Source organism: Vespa velutina, chromosome 8, assembly GCF_912470025.1.
Source record: "Vespa velutina chromosome 8, iVesVel2.1, whole genome shotgun sequence".
Lineage (NCBI taxonomy): Eukaryota > Metazoa > Arthropoda > Insecta > Hymenoptera > Vespidae > Vespa > Vespa velutina.
The window spans coordinates 1,067,501-1,087,500 of NC_062195.1; the positions used below are offsets into that span (position 1 = coordinate 1,067,501).

General features: G+C 33.9%; 1 protein-coding gene across 5 annotated transcripts in view; it reads right to left on the bottom strand.

Moving 5' to 3' along the window:
- The window catches only part of LOC124951216 (neuronal acetylcholine receptor subunit alpha-7), a 247,398-nt gene that overhangs the window by 79,057 nt on the left and 148,341 nt on the right, over positions 1-20,000 (bottom strand). For all 5 annotated transcript variants that reach the window (XM_047499215.1, XM_047499218.1, XM_047499214.1 and 2 more), the window contains exons 7-8: positions 3,343-3,418; positions 116-310 (exon numbers count right to left, since the gene is read on the bottom strand). In XM_047499215.1, coding sequence (XP_047355171.1) covers positions 116-310; positions 3,343-3,418 — 271 coding nt within the window. The remainder of the gene's footprint in view (positions 1-115; positions 311-3,342; positions 3,419-20,000) is intronic.

Here is a 20,000-nt window from a genome sequence, read left to right on the forward strand (position 1 = left end):
TAAGAAAAGGATATACGAAAGAACTAAAAGGATAAATAAAGTATAGATATAATAATACACGTGTGTATGTATTAGGCTCAGTGCGGCAGGCAAGGCATGCTAAGAGTTACGTTACCTAAGGTGAGCTTCTCTCCGGAATCGGGCGGCAATGTGAAACCCAATAGGGCCATACTCGATATCAGGACGCAGGGCACGATCAGGTTGAAAAAATAGTATAGCGTTCGCCTGCGTATCTGTATCGTGAAGGTCACGTCGACGTACGGCTCCGGACAGCACTTATATACTATAGTATTCTTTCGTCCAGGCATACCTGAAATTAAGAAAGTTTATATCGATATATCGAATAAATAAAGTGAAATGTTTCGATATGAAGACTCGAACGAGAGATATCCGATTGTTGTTTCATTCGACAAATTCTTATTTGTTTGATTTTTTTTTCTTTTTTCTTTTTTTTTCTTTCTTTTCTTTTCTTCGATATCACGATACGTATCTCTCGTTTTAGTAATGATCGTCATATCTCTCTCTCTCTCTCTCTCTCTCTCTCTCTCTCTCTCTCTCTCTCTTATATATACTGAACGTACTACGAACGTAGCAGTTACGGGAATAATTATAATCCATAATTAAATTGCAAAGTATCGTGAGAGAATTGAGATCATAAACCATTATGAATTTCGATAAAATTAAGAAACGTAACTCACGATTTATACATTAACAACAACAAACAATATACATTCACTGTTGTCTGTTTAATTGTTTTATCGTCAATAGTCACATATTCAATGTTCCAAACGTATCTTATGTTACGAGAAATGTCATACGATGATCTTCCATTTGTTTTTTCTTTTTCTTTTCTTTCTTTTTTTTTTTTTTTTTTTTTTTTTTTGGTCTTTTTTCTTCTTTCTCTCTCCTCGAGAGAAATTGTACGACCGACGCTGAGGTTTCGTGAGAGATAAAAAAAAAAAAAAAAGAAAAAAAAACAAGAAAAAAAAAACAAAAAGAAAAAAAGGGGAGACAAAAAAAAGGAGAAAGAGAAGGAGACGAGAAGAAGCACCCGTCATATTTGTAAGATTTCAAATCGTTCGATTTATTCGTTCGTGATCTTACCCTCTCACGTCACGGAACGTAAAGCCCTTGTCTCTATTTCCCTTGGTTATATCCATTCGCGTTCAGGAATATTACACCATCGGGGAATTTCGATCGGAACGAGGACGTTTTATATAAACGAATGTTCTATTTCGGAGTATCCCTATACACTTTCTCGATTCTCGTTTTTCATCTTTCCCTCGGTTTTCTTTTTTCTTTTTCTTTTTTCTTCTTCCTCTTCTTTTTTTCTTTCCCATTCACTCTCCCAGGTCGTAAAAGTAGGGTAAGATAGTCACGATTTCGTCGTTATTATCGGCACAACCGTAAGGAAATATATAACTGCGCGAAGGTTGAAAAGTGAACGGGAGAGAGGAAGAGAGAGAGTGAAGGGAGGGAAATAGGGAGGAACAGAGAGAAGAAAAGAAAAGATGGTAAACGAAATTCGTCGATGCATGAACGTTGTTACGCGCTTACTTTCACGATGGAGAAAGAAAATATTCTCGTAAAGGTGTGACCATACATAAATGCATACATGGTGCTTCGACCATCGAGAAGGTATCATAAATTCCTTTGGTTTCTATTCAATCGAGAGCAACGATCTCTATGTGGTTTCGCTCGATAAAAAAGAAAAGGAAAGAAAAGAAAAAAAAAAAAAAAGAAAAAAAAAGAAATAATAATAAAAGATTCTCCGATAAGCACATATGGTATGGCCATTTTTATTTGCAAATTCGATTTATTATAAGTAAGACTTTGAGATTTTTCCTTAGATCTTATTAATACAATTTTCCCGATCTATTTTTCTATCGATCATTACTATCGAATAGAAGAAAAAGTATAAAAAAAGAAAAACAAAAAGAAAAAGAAAATAATAATAATACGGAAGAAAGAGAGGGAAAAGAAAAAGAAAAAAGAAAACGATCATTCGATCGAAGAATCGAAATTCGAATCGATGATCGAAGTTTGAATCGTCGATAAATTTGACTTCGATTTTAATTAAAACGTCAAGGACGTCGGATGTAAGCCGACTTGACTTTGGTCAAGGATGTCCAGCCGTTGACACAGAGTTCGAATAATGGACTGCGATATATTCTGCCGTTGACAGATCGAAAAGCCGTCTCTATGCCAATATGTACGCGTGACAAGGTATAATCTTTAAACTTGCTCTTACGAAGAAATAAATCCCCTGTTTATCCGTTTTATCGTCTAACAAATAACATAAAGACATGCGAATTGTTATTACGTCAAACGATTGTAAACGATTACTATATTTGCATCTATATATATATCTATATATATACATATTTTTTTGTAATTATTATATTCATCAAAATATGAACGTATGTACTGTATATATGTACTATTACGCGAGCAGTATATATAATCACGTATGGATTCCTGGGTAAAATCATCGAGCAATCTTCTCGTTCGCGCTCGACGTAATAACGGACAAACAGATTTGCAAATTACCATTTGGATTAACTGTGCATTAGCATCGTACGAATGCCAGATAGATAAAGGAAGAGAAGAGGAACAGTGGATATGGATAGAAGGGACGAGAGACAAGGGGCTTTGATCTCGACGTACAAAGGGAAAAGAGGGCTTTCCGCGTGGTATATATGCTTCCCGTTGGAAAGCCACCATCACGTGGGTTCACCTCCTCTTCCTCTCATTCCTCACCCTTCACTTTTCCCTCTTCCCTCTTTCTCCCTTCTCCACCGGTCACTCTCAATCGATTCTTGTGCCAATATCGACGCTACGTTGACCTCAGCGTTAATAAGCTCCACCTCATCCTGCCATTTCTCTCTTCATGATCGATGTCACTCGAATTAACGAATTATTGTCCGTGCGAGCGAGAGCGAGAGAGAGAGAGAGAGAGAGAGAGAGAGAAAAGTTTTATTTCACAGAAACGATCTCGTATTTTATTTTTATAAATGATAGTAAGAGGATGAAGAACAAAAAAAAAAAGAAAGAAAGAAAGGTAAAAAATGCAACACCTGAAGATAGATAGAGAAAATTATTATAAAAGAAACAAAAGATAAAGAAAAGAAAAACGATATGTTCCTCGTTTCCAAACAAATAATTCAACGTTTATTGTTATTATCGTAAAGAAATAAATATATATTTTTGTTCATTATCTCGCATTCCACTTTCCCATTCAATTGGACGCTTTCATAAATAGAGAACGATTGGAAATTATTGGAAATTATTCGTGTATAGAGATTTTGGCTATCCGCAAACTTTACTCCATAGAGAACTCACCGATGAGGTACCATTCCCCGTTCATGATGAAATCGGACAAGTCACCTCCCTTCTCTGACTCGAGGACCAGATCGAGCTATCAAGGTCAAAGTTTGATTAAAACGAGCGTATATTCTAATATTGGCATACCGTATTAGTATAATTATAGGAAACTTCTAAAACTTTAGAAAAACGTGCGCTCATGCATAAACGGATGCATTATATATATATATATATATATATATATATATATATATATATATATATTCACATACATACATATATACATATATATCTATAAAGTATATTAGATATTATAATACAATACATGCATACTTTCGAACAAGACATGCGATTTCATAGATAAAAAGGAGAAACGATTATTTTTCCTGTTTATCTTTTATTTATTTATTTATTTATTTATTTATTTATTTATTTATTTCGTTTTCATTCTTTTTCTTCTTTCCTTCTTTGATTTACGATAAGGAAATCGGTACAAATTGTAGATGGTTGTACCAGTCGATGACCAAACGGAAAATCGTTCCTTTAGTTCTTCTCTTTTTCCTTTCACTTTTTTTCTTTTTGTCTAGCTGGCTGGCCAACAGAATCGAATCACGAAATAAAGAATTAATGGCGGCAAGTTGTTCCACGCCAAACATTTTTACGACGACGTTCTTGGTCTATTGATTTTTAATTCGATCGCCACTTAAATTCCCTTCCCTTTCCTTTCTGCGAAAGTGGTTTTCGTTTGGTCGTAAAATAGAAATAAAAGTGGTATCTTTTGTTGATCTTTTTTCGATGTTACTCGCCTAACGTTACTCGATTTAACATGCGAAACTAAGAGGAGAAAAGTTCGTGCAGCTTCTATGTATGTATCTATGTATCAATGTATGTATGCATGTATGTATGTATGTATGTATTTACGTACAAGGTGAAGATGTCGTGAAAGAGAGCAATTTAACAGTCGCGAAGTTGTCGGCTCGTCGGTGAAATTCAAACGTGACACAATCATCGGAATTGAAATTTCTTTTTCTTTCTTATTCTTTACGATTCCTCTTTGATCGTCGTTAAAACGAATAACATAAAGATAATAATATCGAGAAGATTTTTTTTTGTTTCCTTTTTTTTTTTCTTCCTTGTTTCTTTTTTTTTTTTTTTCTAAACACTTATCATAGCCACTTTCTTTTAAAGGTCGGACGACCTATCGTAATGAAATTTTCACGTATGACATGCGAGAGCAACGAGAGATTGTAAAATTAAACGGCATCAAAGCTTAAAAAAAAAAAAAAAAGATGATACGAGTGACTGAATCGAATTGGAGAATAGAAAATCTCTTTTTTCGTATCTCAACCCCCCTTCTCTCTCTCTCTCTCTCTCTCTCTCTCTCTCTCTCTGTGTGTGTACTTTTTTATTTCTTTTTTTCCAGGATCGTTGAAAAAAAAGATCGTTTCGTTTGGATTTTAGTAGTATCTGTTGCTCTTTGATCGGCCGCCAAATGGAATGTGCTTGTATATGTATGTACTTTCTGACGAGTCCAAATAACCCTTTTCCCCCTCCCCCTCCTGCCGCATATACTATCCTTCTTTTCAACGGTACTGAACGACGCTCGCATTCTCGCGTCGACCACTCGTAATGCTACGACCTCGCGAAATTGTCCTTAAATCGTGTGTCCAACGAATTATTTGAAATGTTTTGACGTTATAAATTATTCAAGTACGATAGATCGTATCCGTATTAACTCATGAAACATTCATTTAGAATACTCGTACTCTCAATTTTCATCGAAGCGAGATAGATTAAATGGAATAACGTGGCTTTGATTAAAACCCGACGTTTTCTTTTTTTTTTTTTCTTTCTTTCTTTCTTTTTGTGTGTGTTTTTTTAACTAACAGAAATAGATATGGTAAATCTTTTCCTTCGGATTACTTTTATCAATAGAAACGAATTAACGAGAATTAATCGAAAACGAAATAGATTATCATCGTGGATAAAATTAAATACGTAAATACGTACTTACGTATGATATCAATTTTGCATGAAATTATCATTCTCGAGAAGGATAATACAAAGGGAATCGTATTTTATCGTAAACGTTTTGTGCACGAATGAATAACTATTGAAAGAAAAACCTAATCGTGAGTTATCATCTATCCTTGTTTTACATTGAAATTAAATCGATAACGAGCAAAACACATGAGATCCTCGTAGAAACAACTGGGTAAACTCGAATAAAATGAAACTTTCCTTGTGAAAATTTATCTCATGATATACAATCGATCGATCGTGACTGATCGCGAATGATCGTAGATGAAGAAAAAAGAAAGAAAAAAAAAAAAAAAAATACACATACGTCATTCCAAAATAAATAATGGAACGTTTGAATATATCCGACGAGCCATTTTCTACGAATAAATTTCTTTTCGAGCGATACACGAACGATTGCTCCTTGCTTGTCACATAAGTAGTGTTCGATTAAAATTATCTTCTCTCTTTTCTATATATACATACAATATACATTATATATATATATATATATATATATGTCTTTCGAGAGAAAAAAAAAAAAAAAACAACGAGACGAGTCTCGACCATTTTCACGACAATTCCCTATTACGTTCATCGACGATGTAAATTCTCAAAGTATAGGATCCCTAATCTATACCTTTATTAGACAGGAAATCTTTCAAAGGAATTCGTGAATAGTTTGACGAGTATCTTGGATCATTTCTGAGAGCTGGAAACGGTAAACGATAATGTACAGAGCGACAGAGATAGACGGTAGATAGGTTTGTATCTAATGTATACTATGTTAGTACGTGTACGTCTGTGTCCATGTATGCGTATACGTGGAACATTGAAATATACGGACTATAGTGAACTTCGTGCGAATAACAAATATGCACAGCTGCTCTCACGTATACTACATACTCCCTCGCAAACGTAACACTGTGTGTCGGAGTATACAGTACCTACATGTACATACATATGTACAGAGGAACGACTAATAGGTGTGTCCCTTTAAATCGCAATGCAAGGGTGATGATAGATACCGACAAAGAGGTAGAAAATCAGAGCCTGAAAGAGGACACGAAGGAGGTGAAAACAGAGAGAACAGAATATAGATATATGGATTCCTACGTGCTACCTAATAGTAGCTCTAGATATATTATGTACATATATATATATATATACACATATTTATACATATACATATACATATCGTATATCGTTAACCGCATGCATCTCTACATCCTCAAAAGGACACGTATTTTGGAGAAACGATCATATAACGTACACCGATGTACACCGATTAACAATAATAATAATTAATTAATCAATTATACGGGGACATGCGACACACACACACACACACACGCGCGCGCGCGCGCGCGCGCGCGCTCCACGAGCGTGTGCATTTAATTACACAGACGAAATACATTAACTTAATAATTTAACGTTAAAACAAATTCGATATGAATGACTGAATTCATTTTCTTTCTGCATTATTTCTTTTTTTTAATTTTTTTTTTGTCCATGATTTTTGTTTTCTCCATCGTTTTATTCTATTTCGTTTTATTTTATTTTATTCAATTTTCTGTCATTTCTTATTTTTTTTCTTTTTTTTTTATTTTTTTTTATTTTTTTTTTCTTTCATTTCTCTTTTTCCCTCCTATAATATTAGTCCTCCATCATACTTTCTATTCTTTTTAGTTTCTATATTATTTTATTTTTCTCTTTCTTTTTTTTTTTTTGTTTCCTTTTTCTACGAGAACTTTCCAATTGAACAACATGGATACATATTGACATTCAGAATACATAGACACATATAAATATATAATATAATAACGTATGGCTTTAGAGAAATAGAGTATAGACAATTCGCTATAATATATATATATATATTATATATATACATTCGCTATAATATATATATATATATTTATATATATATACATGGAATCTTGAAGGGTCAAATGAGACGGGAGAAGAGACATTAGATAGAAAGAGAAGTAGATAGATAGATAGATAGATAGATAGTGAGACAGATATATATATATAGATAGATAGATAGATATAGATAGATAGATTGAAACAGTGAGACAGAGAGTGGTGGAAAACGTTATATGCAGTATACGTTTGGTTGATAAAATGCGCTCGGACTGCGTTCTCTTGAGTGTGAACGAAAAAAATATTGACGCGGTGGTGGGGCGGGCAGGGGGTTGGGGAGGAAAGGGCGGAGAAAAAAAGGTGAGAGAGCACGGGGAGTGGCACCTAGCGTTTAGAAAAAAGAAAAAAGAAAAAAAAAAAGAAAAAAAAAAGAAAAAAAAAAAGGAAAATAAAACAAAAAGACAGAGTGAGAGAGAAAAGGTGCGAAAGGGGGAAGGAGAAAAAAACGTTCGACCGTCTCTCGATACGAATTTACGAGGTAAACGAGATTCGAAAGTGCGCTCGAGATCGTCCATCGTTGACACGAACGAACACGTTTCTCTGGGATCATCGAATCACGGAAGATCGTTTCGCTCGTAAATCTCTACTCTTGGTTCTGGACTTTGTGAGAGAACGGGAGGATGAGGAAGGGGGAGACAGGGTTCACCAAAGGGCGGAGACACGGTTTAGCGTAGCGCGAAAAGTTACGACGATTTTTTAAATTTCTCCTCACCGATTTATTTTTTTATTCTTTTTTTCTTTTCCTTTTTTCCTTTTAGCCCTTTTATATTGTCCACCCTTTTCTTTTGTTCTCTTCTTTTATCTTTTTTTTTTTTCTTTTTGTTTTATTTCTTCTACATAGCGGTCGAGGATTAAAAAATAAAATTCTACGTTTTTTTTTTCCCTCTTTTCTTCTCCCGGCAGATGTTAATTCTTGTCTCGGATAGATAATATATCTTTTTGTTTTTTTTTTTTTTTTGTTTTTTTCTTTCGTCGCTCTTCGACTCGTTCAAATTGTCTAGGTAAATCGTTTAGATAAAAGGAAAAAGAAAAGGAGAAAAGAAAAGTAAGAGGTACGAAATGAATGAAACGGGTAAAATATTTTCTTATTTTCTTTTCTTTGCAAGAGTCGATTTTTCTTTCCAACTGGTTTGCATGATACATACATACATACATATATATATATATATATATATATATATATATATATATGTTTGTAATTTTTGACAAATGATATCGATCAATCAGGGTACCCAAGAAAATTACAGTGGTAAAAGAGAGAATGAAAAATATGTTACAACGGTGAGAAGACGGAACAGTGATCAAGGAAGATAAACGAGCGGATCGATCGTCCGTGCGTAAACCGATGACGGGGATAACGATGAAGAGCGATCAGAGTAAATAAGTTTCTTGTTTGAAATCTGTACACTATGAATATATGTAATAAATATATACACTCGATTAAAAATTATATAATAAATCTAAAGATGATTAGTGGGAATGGTAGGTGATAATTGACCGTGCTCTCTCAACAAACGTGTCAATCGCGATATAATTTTCGCGACTATTTTTTTATCTTTATATTTTATTTTCCTTTTTTTTTTTTTTTTGCTTTTTTCTTTTTTTTTTTTCTTTTTTTTTCCTTTTTTTTTTTTCAATTTCAATTTGAAACGTTCTCGTCCGACTCGCATTGTGCTTGAGGTGATACGAGGAGCATTTCTCTCTTTCGTTACGTATCCTTGTCTCGAGATATGTTTATCAACAATCTATTTTTTTATACAATTGATTTTATATATATATATATATATATATATATATATATATATATATATATATATAGGTATACATGTATGCAGATGTTTGTAGAATTTTTTCATTCGCGTGGAAGACTCGTCGTTAGAACAATATTTTTTCATATATATATATATATATCTTTTATTTTTTTTATCATTAAAGCCATTTCGAGACTAATCGATCGTAATCGTAAGTGAGACACTCTCGAACGATGAAAATCATTTCGAGAATTTTTCCAATTCTAGGAAAATCTCGAAATGTCGTTCGAATAATCGTGATAAGCCAATAAAATGTTTTTCGGCAATTGTGATCTTACATGTGTGCCCCGTTATTCGCGCGCACGTTTAACGCAAATAAAACTATTTCCTTCGATTATATAGATTCGTATCTCCGGTTATACCAAAATGCGTTCTCGGGCACGCAGGTAAGAACGCATCCGAACAAATAATGCATCCATGTCGCGCACAATGGCGGCTTCGTCTTAGATTTTATTATATCATTTCTTCGCATTGACACAATTTTCTTTTTTTTTTTTTTTTCCTTTCCTATTCATAAACTCATCGTAACGTTTATCACGTCGAAACGTATATATTTTCAAAATTATATCGAGTAAGTGGAAAAGCATAAGAGGGAGAAAACTTGAAAGAATTTTCGATCGAAAGTCTTGGAAATTATTTCTCCGGGATAAAAAGAAAAAGAAAAAGAAACAAAAAAAAAAAAAGAAAAAGAAAAAAGGAAGAAGAAAAAAAGTGAAACGCGTTTTTATCCCTTAAAAGAGCAAAACGTTTTTATTCCTTACAAAATCGATGATCTCAAATCGATGATCGCTTGTATTTATCTTGTTAATGGAGGAGATATCGAATGGGTGAATATAAGGGGTAAGAGAAAAAGAAAAAGAAAAAAAAAAAAAAAGGAAAAGAATTAAGGAGCTTTTTCAAGTAAGACCCTTTTCCGATCGAATACGTTAATATGCGTCTTATCACGATTCTTCTTTTCGACTTGAAAAATGTTAAGGTAACGGCGTCAGACGTTGACGTAGTAGAACTTAACGATAAAATAGAAGGCGATCGCAAGTTAGATGTTGAGAAATTTAGGTGTCGAATGCGAGCCGATTTAGAAATTCGGATAAACTACGTCGAAGAGAGGGTGGAAAAAAAAGAAGTACAAATGGAAAAATATTGAAAAGGATCGTGGCGTATTTATCGTGAACGAATGATGGTGAAGAGGGGGGAGATGGGTAGTAAGTAAAATTTGAAAAAAGAAAAAAAGAACTAAAAGAAAAAGAATCAGAAGAAGAAGAGAAAGAGGAAGAAAACAAAGAGAAAAAAAAAAGAAAGATAGAAAGAAAATCGAGAATAAAAGTGATCCGGTTGGAATGGCGCGTATTAGCAAGAAAAGAGACGAACACTGAGAGAGGATCGTAAGGTATAAAGAAAGAAAGGAAGAAAAGAACCAAAAAGAGAAAAGAAGGAAAACAACAAAAAAAAAAAAAAAAAGAAAAAAGGATGAGAAAAAGAGGAAGAAGAAAGAACGCGTCTTGAGACGCATCGCCGCTCGCGTTTCAACGAGCGAGTAACCACGGGTGCAACAGGTGAGAGAGACAGGTATTGGGTAGCACGCTTATTTCTCAACGTCTAGTCGTGCCTCGATCGCCTTCCAAGCGATTTGAATCGGACCCTTTGCACCCTTGGCTCAATATCTTTTTACCCCCTTTTCGCTCCTCCTTCGTCAAAAGATTCGACTCTTGACGTCCCCCCTTTCGTCTACGAAAATTCTGTTGCTTCTACTTCAATAGAATTCTCGTCTACATATTTACATACACATACATATGTATATATATATATATATATATATATATATATATATCTTTTTTAGATCGTTTTATTTTACTTTTATTACTCAAGAAATACTACTCTCTATTATCGTTCTGTCTGTATTTATTCATTCATTCATTTATTTGTTTATTTATTTATTTATTTAATTATTTACCATATCAAAAGAGATAACATTAATTTTCTTCAATATCAATTTGACGTCAAAATTGATAGAAATATTTGTTAGACAGACGGAAAATGCAATGATATATATATAGATTAACAATGGTTAATAACGAAAAGATTATTATCTCGTGACGCTTATGAGAATTTGTTAATAAAATAATAATCAATCGCTTATGTGCATTTTAATTTGATATATATATATATATATGTATGTGTGTTTGTGCGTGTGTGTGTATGTATGCATGTATGTATGTAGGTATAGATATCTCAGCGCATTTCCCGCATAAATAGATATTGAGATTGTTAAGCGTATTGGGTCTGCACATGTCAATTTTATTAACACGATTAAATAATACTTATCAATAGCAGTAGCAGATACGTATTTCTCGATCTATATGCAACCGCACGTTTACGTTCGACATAATCATCTAGCTGGATCATTAATGTGTGTAAATTAATTCGATCAACGTAGATTTCGTTGAGCCTAGCGGAATTAGAACTAACTATCGTTCGATTGTTGTACATGATTTCTGAAATGATTCGTATTATTGTTTTCTCTGAGAGAAAGAAAATAAAAAATAAATAGAAAGGAAAAAAATAAAAATCACAAATGGACAAATGCAACCTATCGAATGTTCATTTGACGCGTATTAGTTTTACACTTTCAAAAAAAAAAATTTTTTTATAATGAAAAGTATAACAATATTATTCTCTTATTTCGTTTTATATTAATCTTCTTCGTTAATGTATTAAGAAATGTCATTTAAATTTGATTCAAATTTAAGGAGACACCTTTTCAAAATACGAGCTTATCGGGTCGATGAGCTTTCATAAAAGACATTCTCCCTGATTGGCTGATTTTTCTCGCTCCGTTTAACTTTTCCACTTGCTAGGCTCGTGCGAGCGTAACCGATTGACGAGTTATGGTCTCTTACTTCTTACGTGTGACTATAAATTCAGTATTCAAGAAGGATCGAATTTTCGATTTTCGTAACAATACGAGAACGAACATATTTGATCCTTCATTGCGTACTTTTCTCTTTTGGTTTCTTTTTCTTTCATTTTTTTTTTTTTTTTATTTTCAACAAGAAAGAAAAAAACAAAGAAGACGAACGTCCTCTTTCTTCTTTTTTTTTTGCTTAGAGAATCAATAATTATGACGTTCCACCAATGTATGCGAAATGAATGCAAACTTAGCCTAAGCGTAGCCAAGCGAGCCCTTATTCTTGAGATGTCAAAACTCTCCGTTTGTTTTTTCTTTTCCTTTTTTTTTCCTTTTTCCTTTTTTACTTTTCTTCATCTTTTTCTTTTTCTTTTTTGTTTTTCTTTTCATCTCTTTCCTTACTCATTCATTGAAGAAAATCTCGATTTACGATCTTTCGCAAGAAATACGAATTCTATTCGTCGAAAATGATTTGCGTCTATAAATTACTATAAGCGAATGTATTGATACAACATTTAGCAATGACTCTGAATTCTTTTTTTGATCGAATTAAAGACCTTCTTCTGACTGACGCATTATTATAAGAAAACATGTACTTATTATATTTATCGAGTTAAATATTTACGAGATTATATATATATATACATATATATATATATAAAATATTATATAGAAAAAAAGTTAACTATTGCAAAGGATTGAAATTAGATTTCCAGGCGAATAATTAAGAGGATTACGAACTGTATAATAGTAATAATAGTAGTAGTAGTAGTACTACTAGCAAGAGTAGTATTAGTAATAGTAATAACAATAATCGTAATACCAAATGGATATTAAAGGACAACGAAGTTAGAATTAAATATGAACTTATTAATGTTATGTTTATTCTATAATATCATCGTTTTGTCGTAAAAAGTTATCCTTCGATCTTAAAAGATATCAGGGTCATGCTAAATCTTTCGAAAAGAATCAAGGATATTCCTTGAGGATCGATGTATCCCGATAAAATTGATAGAAAAATAGAGAGAGAGAGAGAGAGAGAGAAAGAGAGAGAGAGACAGAGAGAGAGAGAGAGAGAGAGAGAAACAGAGACAGAGATAGAGAAAAAAATAGAGTTAGATATAGAGTTAGATAGATAGATAGATATATAGAGAAATAGTGAAAGAGAAAAATATTCGAGAATCTCTCTACGCTCGTAGAATTCCCGATCGAAGGGAATCATCCCAAAGTAATTTCGATATTCCTGACAATGACGTGACGGTTTGTCTCTCGTTCGACGAAAGATCGTAGTATCCTATCGCGAGTATGGTTGATCTGTTCGTTCTATCGTCGAAGTTACGAGGAGAATGAGATAGTAAGAGAGAAAGAGAGATAGATAGAGATAGAGATAGAGATAGAGAGAGAGAGAGAGAGAGAGAGAGAGAGAGAAAGAGAGACATATATATATATATATATATATATATATATATAAAGGTTTAGGGAAGAGGGAGAAAGGGGGAAACAAGAGAATTAGCTTTTGGAAGGGAGACTCCAAAGGGAAGTCGGATTCGGAGTCGATTCACGGAGAATTTCAAGAATGAGGAGTCGCATCTGGCTGGCATGGAGACGTCGCTCAGCTATAGACTCCACGACGGGATTTACTTAGTCTTGGAATCGAGAGGTTTAAGGATCGATAGATCCTGCGAAGCGTCTCCTTTGGCGAACGTTAATACGATCGTCAAAGGACATGCTTTCGGGACGATACCAAAGGATTCCGAACGATTTCGACGTTTACTATGACGAAAAAAACCAAAAGAGAGATAGAGAAAGAGAGAGAAAGAGAGAGAGAGGGAGAGAGAGAGAGAGAGAGAGAGAGAGAGATACACACACACATACACATACATGGACAGAGAAAAAAGAGAAAAAATTAGGATCAAGAGTGCTGAGCTCGCAAACTTTCATTTCTCTTCGAGCTCGGAACAATGAACTTTATGGGGTAGCGGGTGCCGGGGAGATACCAAGGGTGGAGGAAGGACATTCGTTGTGTACTCGTCGCCCGGACGAGGGTAATACTGGTCCCGGCAAATTGTTCATAAACGAAATGGCCGGAAGTAAGGATGGAGTTGTTATGGTGGTGCTACTGGCTTTGAGGATGACCGAAGCGAGCGGTAAATTGTATAAAACGGATGTGACACGGTTATATATTTTCTCAACTTTAAATGTTGCACTATTTTTCCTAGGGAGGAAAATAACACGCGCGCAAACTCACACACGCAAACACACATACACACACACACACACACACACAGACAGAGAGACTCAGACACAAACACGCAGGATCCTATCTTCTTTTTTCTCAAATTACTTACTCGTTTCAATATTAACGATGAACATTTACGATTTTTCATGACTCGTAGATATATATTTATGGACGCATTCGTTCGATCGTACAAAAATCGTAAAAAAAAGGAAAAAGAAAAAAAAAAAATTAAAAAAGAAAAATCATGTCGTAAACGTCGCTTCTTCCTCTTCGCCGTATAACAAAGAACAAAAAAAAAGAGAGAAGAGAGAGACAGAGATAGAGATAGACAGAGAGAGAGAGAGAGAGAGAGAGAGAGAGAGACAGAGAGAGGGACAGAGAGGTACGAGAAAAGGACACTCTCGTACCGTATCGAAATCGTTCGTAAAGCTCGCCTCGTTAAAGCGACGAATCGCTCGAACGAGTAGTCAGGAAAATAATGAAAAAAAGAAAAAAAAAAAGAAAAAAAAAGAAAAAAAAAAGAAAGAGAAAAAAAAAGAAGAAGAAGAAAAAAGAGAAGAGAGAAAGAGAGGAATATACTGGGTATAAAAAAATGTAAAAAAATGTACGTGTGGGTATAGTATGTGTGTTGGTAAAGAACGAAATCTAACGAAAAGAACGAAGAATTAAAGTATAACCCGTAGGAAAAATCAACCAGGGAGAAATAATGTGTATATGTGTGTGTGTGTGTGTCAGAGAAAAAAAGAAAAAGAAAGAGAAAGGTAGGGATAAAGAGAGAAAGAGAGATAGACATGTATATATATATAGAGAAAGAGAGACAGAGAGAGAGAGAGAGAGAGACAGAGACAGAGAGATATTAGAGAAAAGGATTGGCTGCAGAGTCGATAGTAGAGCGTCGTGGACTTGTTATTCCATGCTAAGTCGCAATCCCAGCTCAGACATAATCACGTGGTCCCTGCTTTGACTGGTCGATGTATATATGTGTGTGAAGCATGTATAAGTATATTATTTTGGAGTCTGTGTCTCGGATATCCTGCACCTCCTTCCGACGTATTATTAAATATATATAATATAGTTTACGATAGAAGGGGTCGAAGGGGGGGGGGGCCTTTCGAGAGAGAGAAAGAGAGACAGAGACAGAGAAAGAGATAAAGAGAGAGGGGGGCAGGCTTTTGGGCTTGTGATTTGTAGTGCTTAGTTTGGGGCTTGGGGGGGGGGGGCGGCGATACACGAAAGGGGGCCAGGGACAACCTAATAAGACGATAATCCTAACTAAATTTCATTCCCTTTCTTTCATAGTTTTTTTCTTTCTTTCGTTCTCACATCGTCATTCATTATTTATCCATTCGAATTGTTCTTCCGTTTCTTCTCTCGTCTTACTTGATTTGGTTTCCATTTTTCTTTTTCTTTTTTTTTCTTGTGCGTTTCGTTGTTGTACTTTTTTTTTCCTTCTCTTTTTTTTTTTGTTTTGTTTCTGCCTTTATCTTCAATTTAATTTCTTATCCCCTTTTCCTTTTCATCCTTCCCTTTATTTTCGTCTTCCATTAAGACTCGACTCGTTGTTCGTTTTATTTTTACGATTTATCGACGATTACGCGCACGGCATATATACCATTGTACTATGATATAAAATGTATGTGTATGTTTCTATTATATATAATATAATATTTAATATAAATATATATATATATATAATATATAATATATAATATATATACATATATGTTAGGTATATATATAAAATATAAATATAACAGCGTATATAAAAGCTTTCGCTCGATGATCCGGTAAAAGCCCGTGAAAGAAGCAAGGAAACACCGGCCAAGCGACATCAGCCCATTTTAGCGTTCCTCCTCTATGTAGGAGGATTTATAATATGATAGTGAAACATAGAATAGATATATATATATATATATATATATATATATATATATAGAATATCTAGCCAATTCGTGCTAATCGCGAGTACGCGTGCATCTTGCCATTCCGATACCATTTGGGGACGTTCGTTCGTTCCTTCCTTTTTTATTGTTTTTTATTTTTTTTTCCTTTCTTTATTTTTTCTTTTTTTTTCGTTTTGTTAACGTACGTACACTGCTCTGGACCTTTTTTTATTTCATATATTTTTCTTTTTCAATTTTTCATTTCGTTTCGTTCATTCAAACAAAAAGAAAATAAAGAAAGAAGATATATATATATATATATATATATATATATATATATATAAAAAAAAAGAAAAAAAAAGAAATTCGACGAGAACGATCCAGCGTCCTCCTTCGTTTCCATGTGCATACAACAAGGATCACTCAGACGAAATATTTTGTTTTTTTTATTGGAAAAAAAAATGAGGATTAAATAAGGAAATTGTATTAGATTCATATCGATTAGTAGAATAGAAGACGAGAGCATTATCGATCTTAAAGTTTCCTTTCCTTTAAATGATATTATATGCCATTGAAACTTGTTAGTGTCGACTAACTTAGCAAAGTATGAAAGACGGACGTTGATAGCTGATTAAGGCATCGTTATAGTCAAAGTTATCTTAGGTGAAAATAGATTTGAATGATTAACCCGAGTATATGTCGCTCAAATATCTTCAATCAAAATTTATTGCTAGCGAGTTGAGTTGAGTCGAGTCGAGTCGAGTTGAATCGAGTAACTTGGAAAAGGATAGGAAACGTATCTAAGTTCAACATGCTGCCTAACTATTTGGAATCGAAAGTATAATATATTACGAACACAGACAATTCTCCTATGATAGAGAGAGAAAATTCTAAGGGGTTGGCTTTTCCAAGTTGGGAAAAGCCAAAGGGAGAAGATCCGAGTTTAAGATCATCGTAGTATAATGTTGAAAAGAGAAGAATGAGTTTGAGATATGAGAAAGGAGACGATGTGTTTTCGTCGAAAGTTCGAGGAAAAGTTTTCAGTCGTTTGGACGTGTCTATGCGCACACTTATGCAGTCGGACGTATGATAAATCGTGGATGGCTGAAAACGCGCGCTCGCACAAGAGAGCGAGAGCGAGAGAGAGAGAGAGAGAGAATTCTTTGCGCCTTGAGACGAGGGATGTCATGAGTATGTCAAAGTGTCGAGGCCAGATCGTAAGTAATATGAATTTATCATAGGATCGTACATGCTACGCGCCGTAGAGCTAAGTCGAGAGTGCCGAGGGAACGAGCCTGACAAACTGACTGTTGCAACTCGGATAAAAGTATCCCTATATACATCCCGTAAATACCCTGACTCAAATAAAAGGGAACCGAGATATATAAAAGAGTATATAAAAAGAATTTTGAAAAAATGTCGAATTATTTCATATTCGATGGTTTTATCATATTCAGAGTTTATTAAGTTTTTCCTTTCACTTATAAAAAGATATTAAATTTTCAATGATGAAAATGTGAAGCTAAAGAGAGAAAGGTTATAGATACATGTATAGAAACGATGAGAGAGAGAGAGAGAGAGAGAGAGAGAGAGAGAACACGCGTTTCTCTTTTATTCGAATCGGTTGTGACATGACAAAGTTATGTAGTTGAAAGTTGCATGAAACTATCGTGAAAACGATGATGGAAACTGAACGGTAAAGCCTCAGTCGTTCACCACGAATAGAGATTGTTGGCCGTTCGTCGAACTACGATTTCACACGTTCGGTAGACGTTAATGGCGATCAACGAGATTCTCTCGAAACAGATTGACATTTTTCACGATCGACGCTTTCGTCGAAAGAAATTTGGCTGAAGTTGTTATTTGTGAAAAAATAAAAAGAAGAAAATAATAAAAGGAAGAAAGCGTATATTCGTTTTGTAGGGAGAAAAAAAAAAGAAAAAAAAGAAAAAAAAGAAAAAAAAGGAAAGAAAAAAGAAGAAATTATTATCCGACTTCGAATGATTTTTATTAGGTTGCTCCGATATATGTACATGCATACTCGTTGTAAAACGAGGTCAGTGAAATTTTTTTCGACGAATCAATACCGTCCAATTGTTCGATACTCGTCGACTCGTTTTTTTCCCAACGCGTAATAAAGTGACTTTATAGAAACCACCGAAAACTCCGATCTGATCAAATCAAATTTTGCATCGATCCAGCGAACAAAAATCTATATTCTATTCTAATCCCTCACGAAAGTAAAATATCTCAAATTATATCGTTATATAAATCTTCTTTTAACTCATCTCTTCATATATCATATAATCATTAGAGAGAGAGAGAGAGAGAGAGATAAAGGTTGAAGCGATTTTTATTCAAGCGAGAATTTCGAACGAATCGTTTAAATTACAACACGAACTATTACCCTCCCCGTGTTAGTGAGATACAATTCGGAAATAATTTAACGCGCCAACTTGGAAACTCGATGATTCGTAGTTAACGACGAATTTCCGTATTCGGGTGGTTACGACTAATGGCGAAGACCGCAGTAGAACGTTGATAGTTAGAGACATTTTAAGCAACGACGGCGTCTGCTTTTCCTGCTATCCTTTGTCCATGTTCAAATTTATTATTCAGAATGAAGATATTTTACGTATCGTCTCGTGAAAATGTAAGAAATTCGCGTAAAAAGAAAGAAAAAAAAAAAAAAAAAAAAAAGAAAAGAAAAACAAGGAAAAAAAAAAACCAGAAAAAAACCTTTTACTCTCTACGCTTCGTTCGAACGTTGAAAAACAACAAAGAGAAAAAAAGCGAATGTCAAAGAGAAAGAAAGAAAGAAAGAGATGGAAGACGAGTTCACTCTGACATTGACACGTAACTCTCGACAATACAATAGACTCCCGGCCTTCTTTGACACCTTCGAGAAGATCTTGACCTTTATTTGCTTTCTCAGTAACTAAAGCTAAAGTAACAGCAAACTGCTAGAACGCGGTACTTTTTAGTTTTTCACTCGAGCTCGTGCCTGTTTTTCTTCCCTCGAACGTACGGCATACTACAAATAGAGAAACGCGATCAACGTTAGAAGAAGGGGATCGAGGATGAGAAGAATAAGGATGAAGGAGAGGAGGAGGAAGAGGAGGAGAAGGAGGATGCTAGTCGATTCTCGTCGACCACTGCTACTATTCTCCTTCCCTCGAAGTTTTTTACCCTTCGAACTTTTTTCTTCACTTTCCCGATCTTCTTCTATTCATTTACTTCTACCACACCGTTCGATCTTTACGTCTTCTTTTTCTTTTTCTTTTCCTTTTTTTTTTTTTTTAATCTTCTTCTTTTCTTTTTTTTTCTTTCTTTTCTTTTCTCGTTTCTTTTCTTTTTTCTTTTTTCCTCTCTCATTTCTCCTTTTCATCCCTCTGCTTTTTTTCTTTGTCCCTTCGTTATTTATTTATTTTTTTTTTTTTTTTTTTTTTTTTTTTTTTTTTTTTTCTTTTCATTCACCAAGCCATTAATTACCACGAGTCTTCTCGCGTTTGTTTAATATTATTGATACACTTAACACGTGTATATATAAATATATATTTTATATATATATATATATACATATATATATATATATATATATATATATATATAAAAGAGGAAATATATAGACGTATATATATATATATATACACATACATATACACACACATAAAGAGAATATATATATATTATATATTTCTATATATAAATATATATATATATATGTATATATATATAAGTATATTATATAATATAACGTATATTATATATAAATATATTACGAATAATATAAGATCCGAGCTGAAGCTACGAAAGCGTGAGAATGGCTATCTATTGAGCATTGCTATTGTTGCACTGAGTTTCGTGTCGGATAAAGAAGCCGCAGTTTTGTG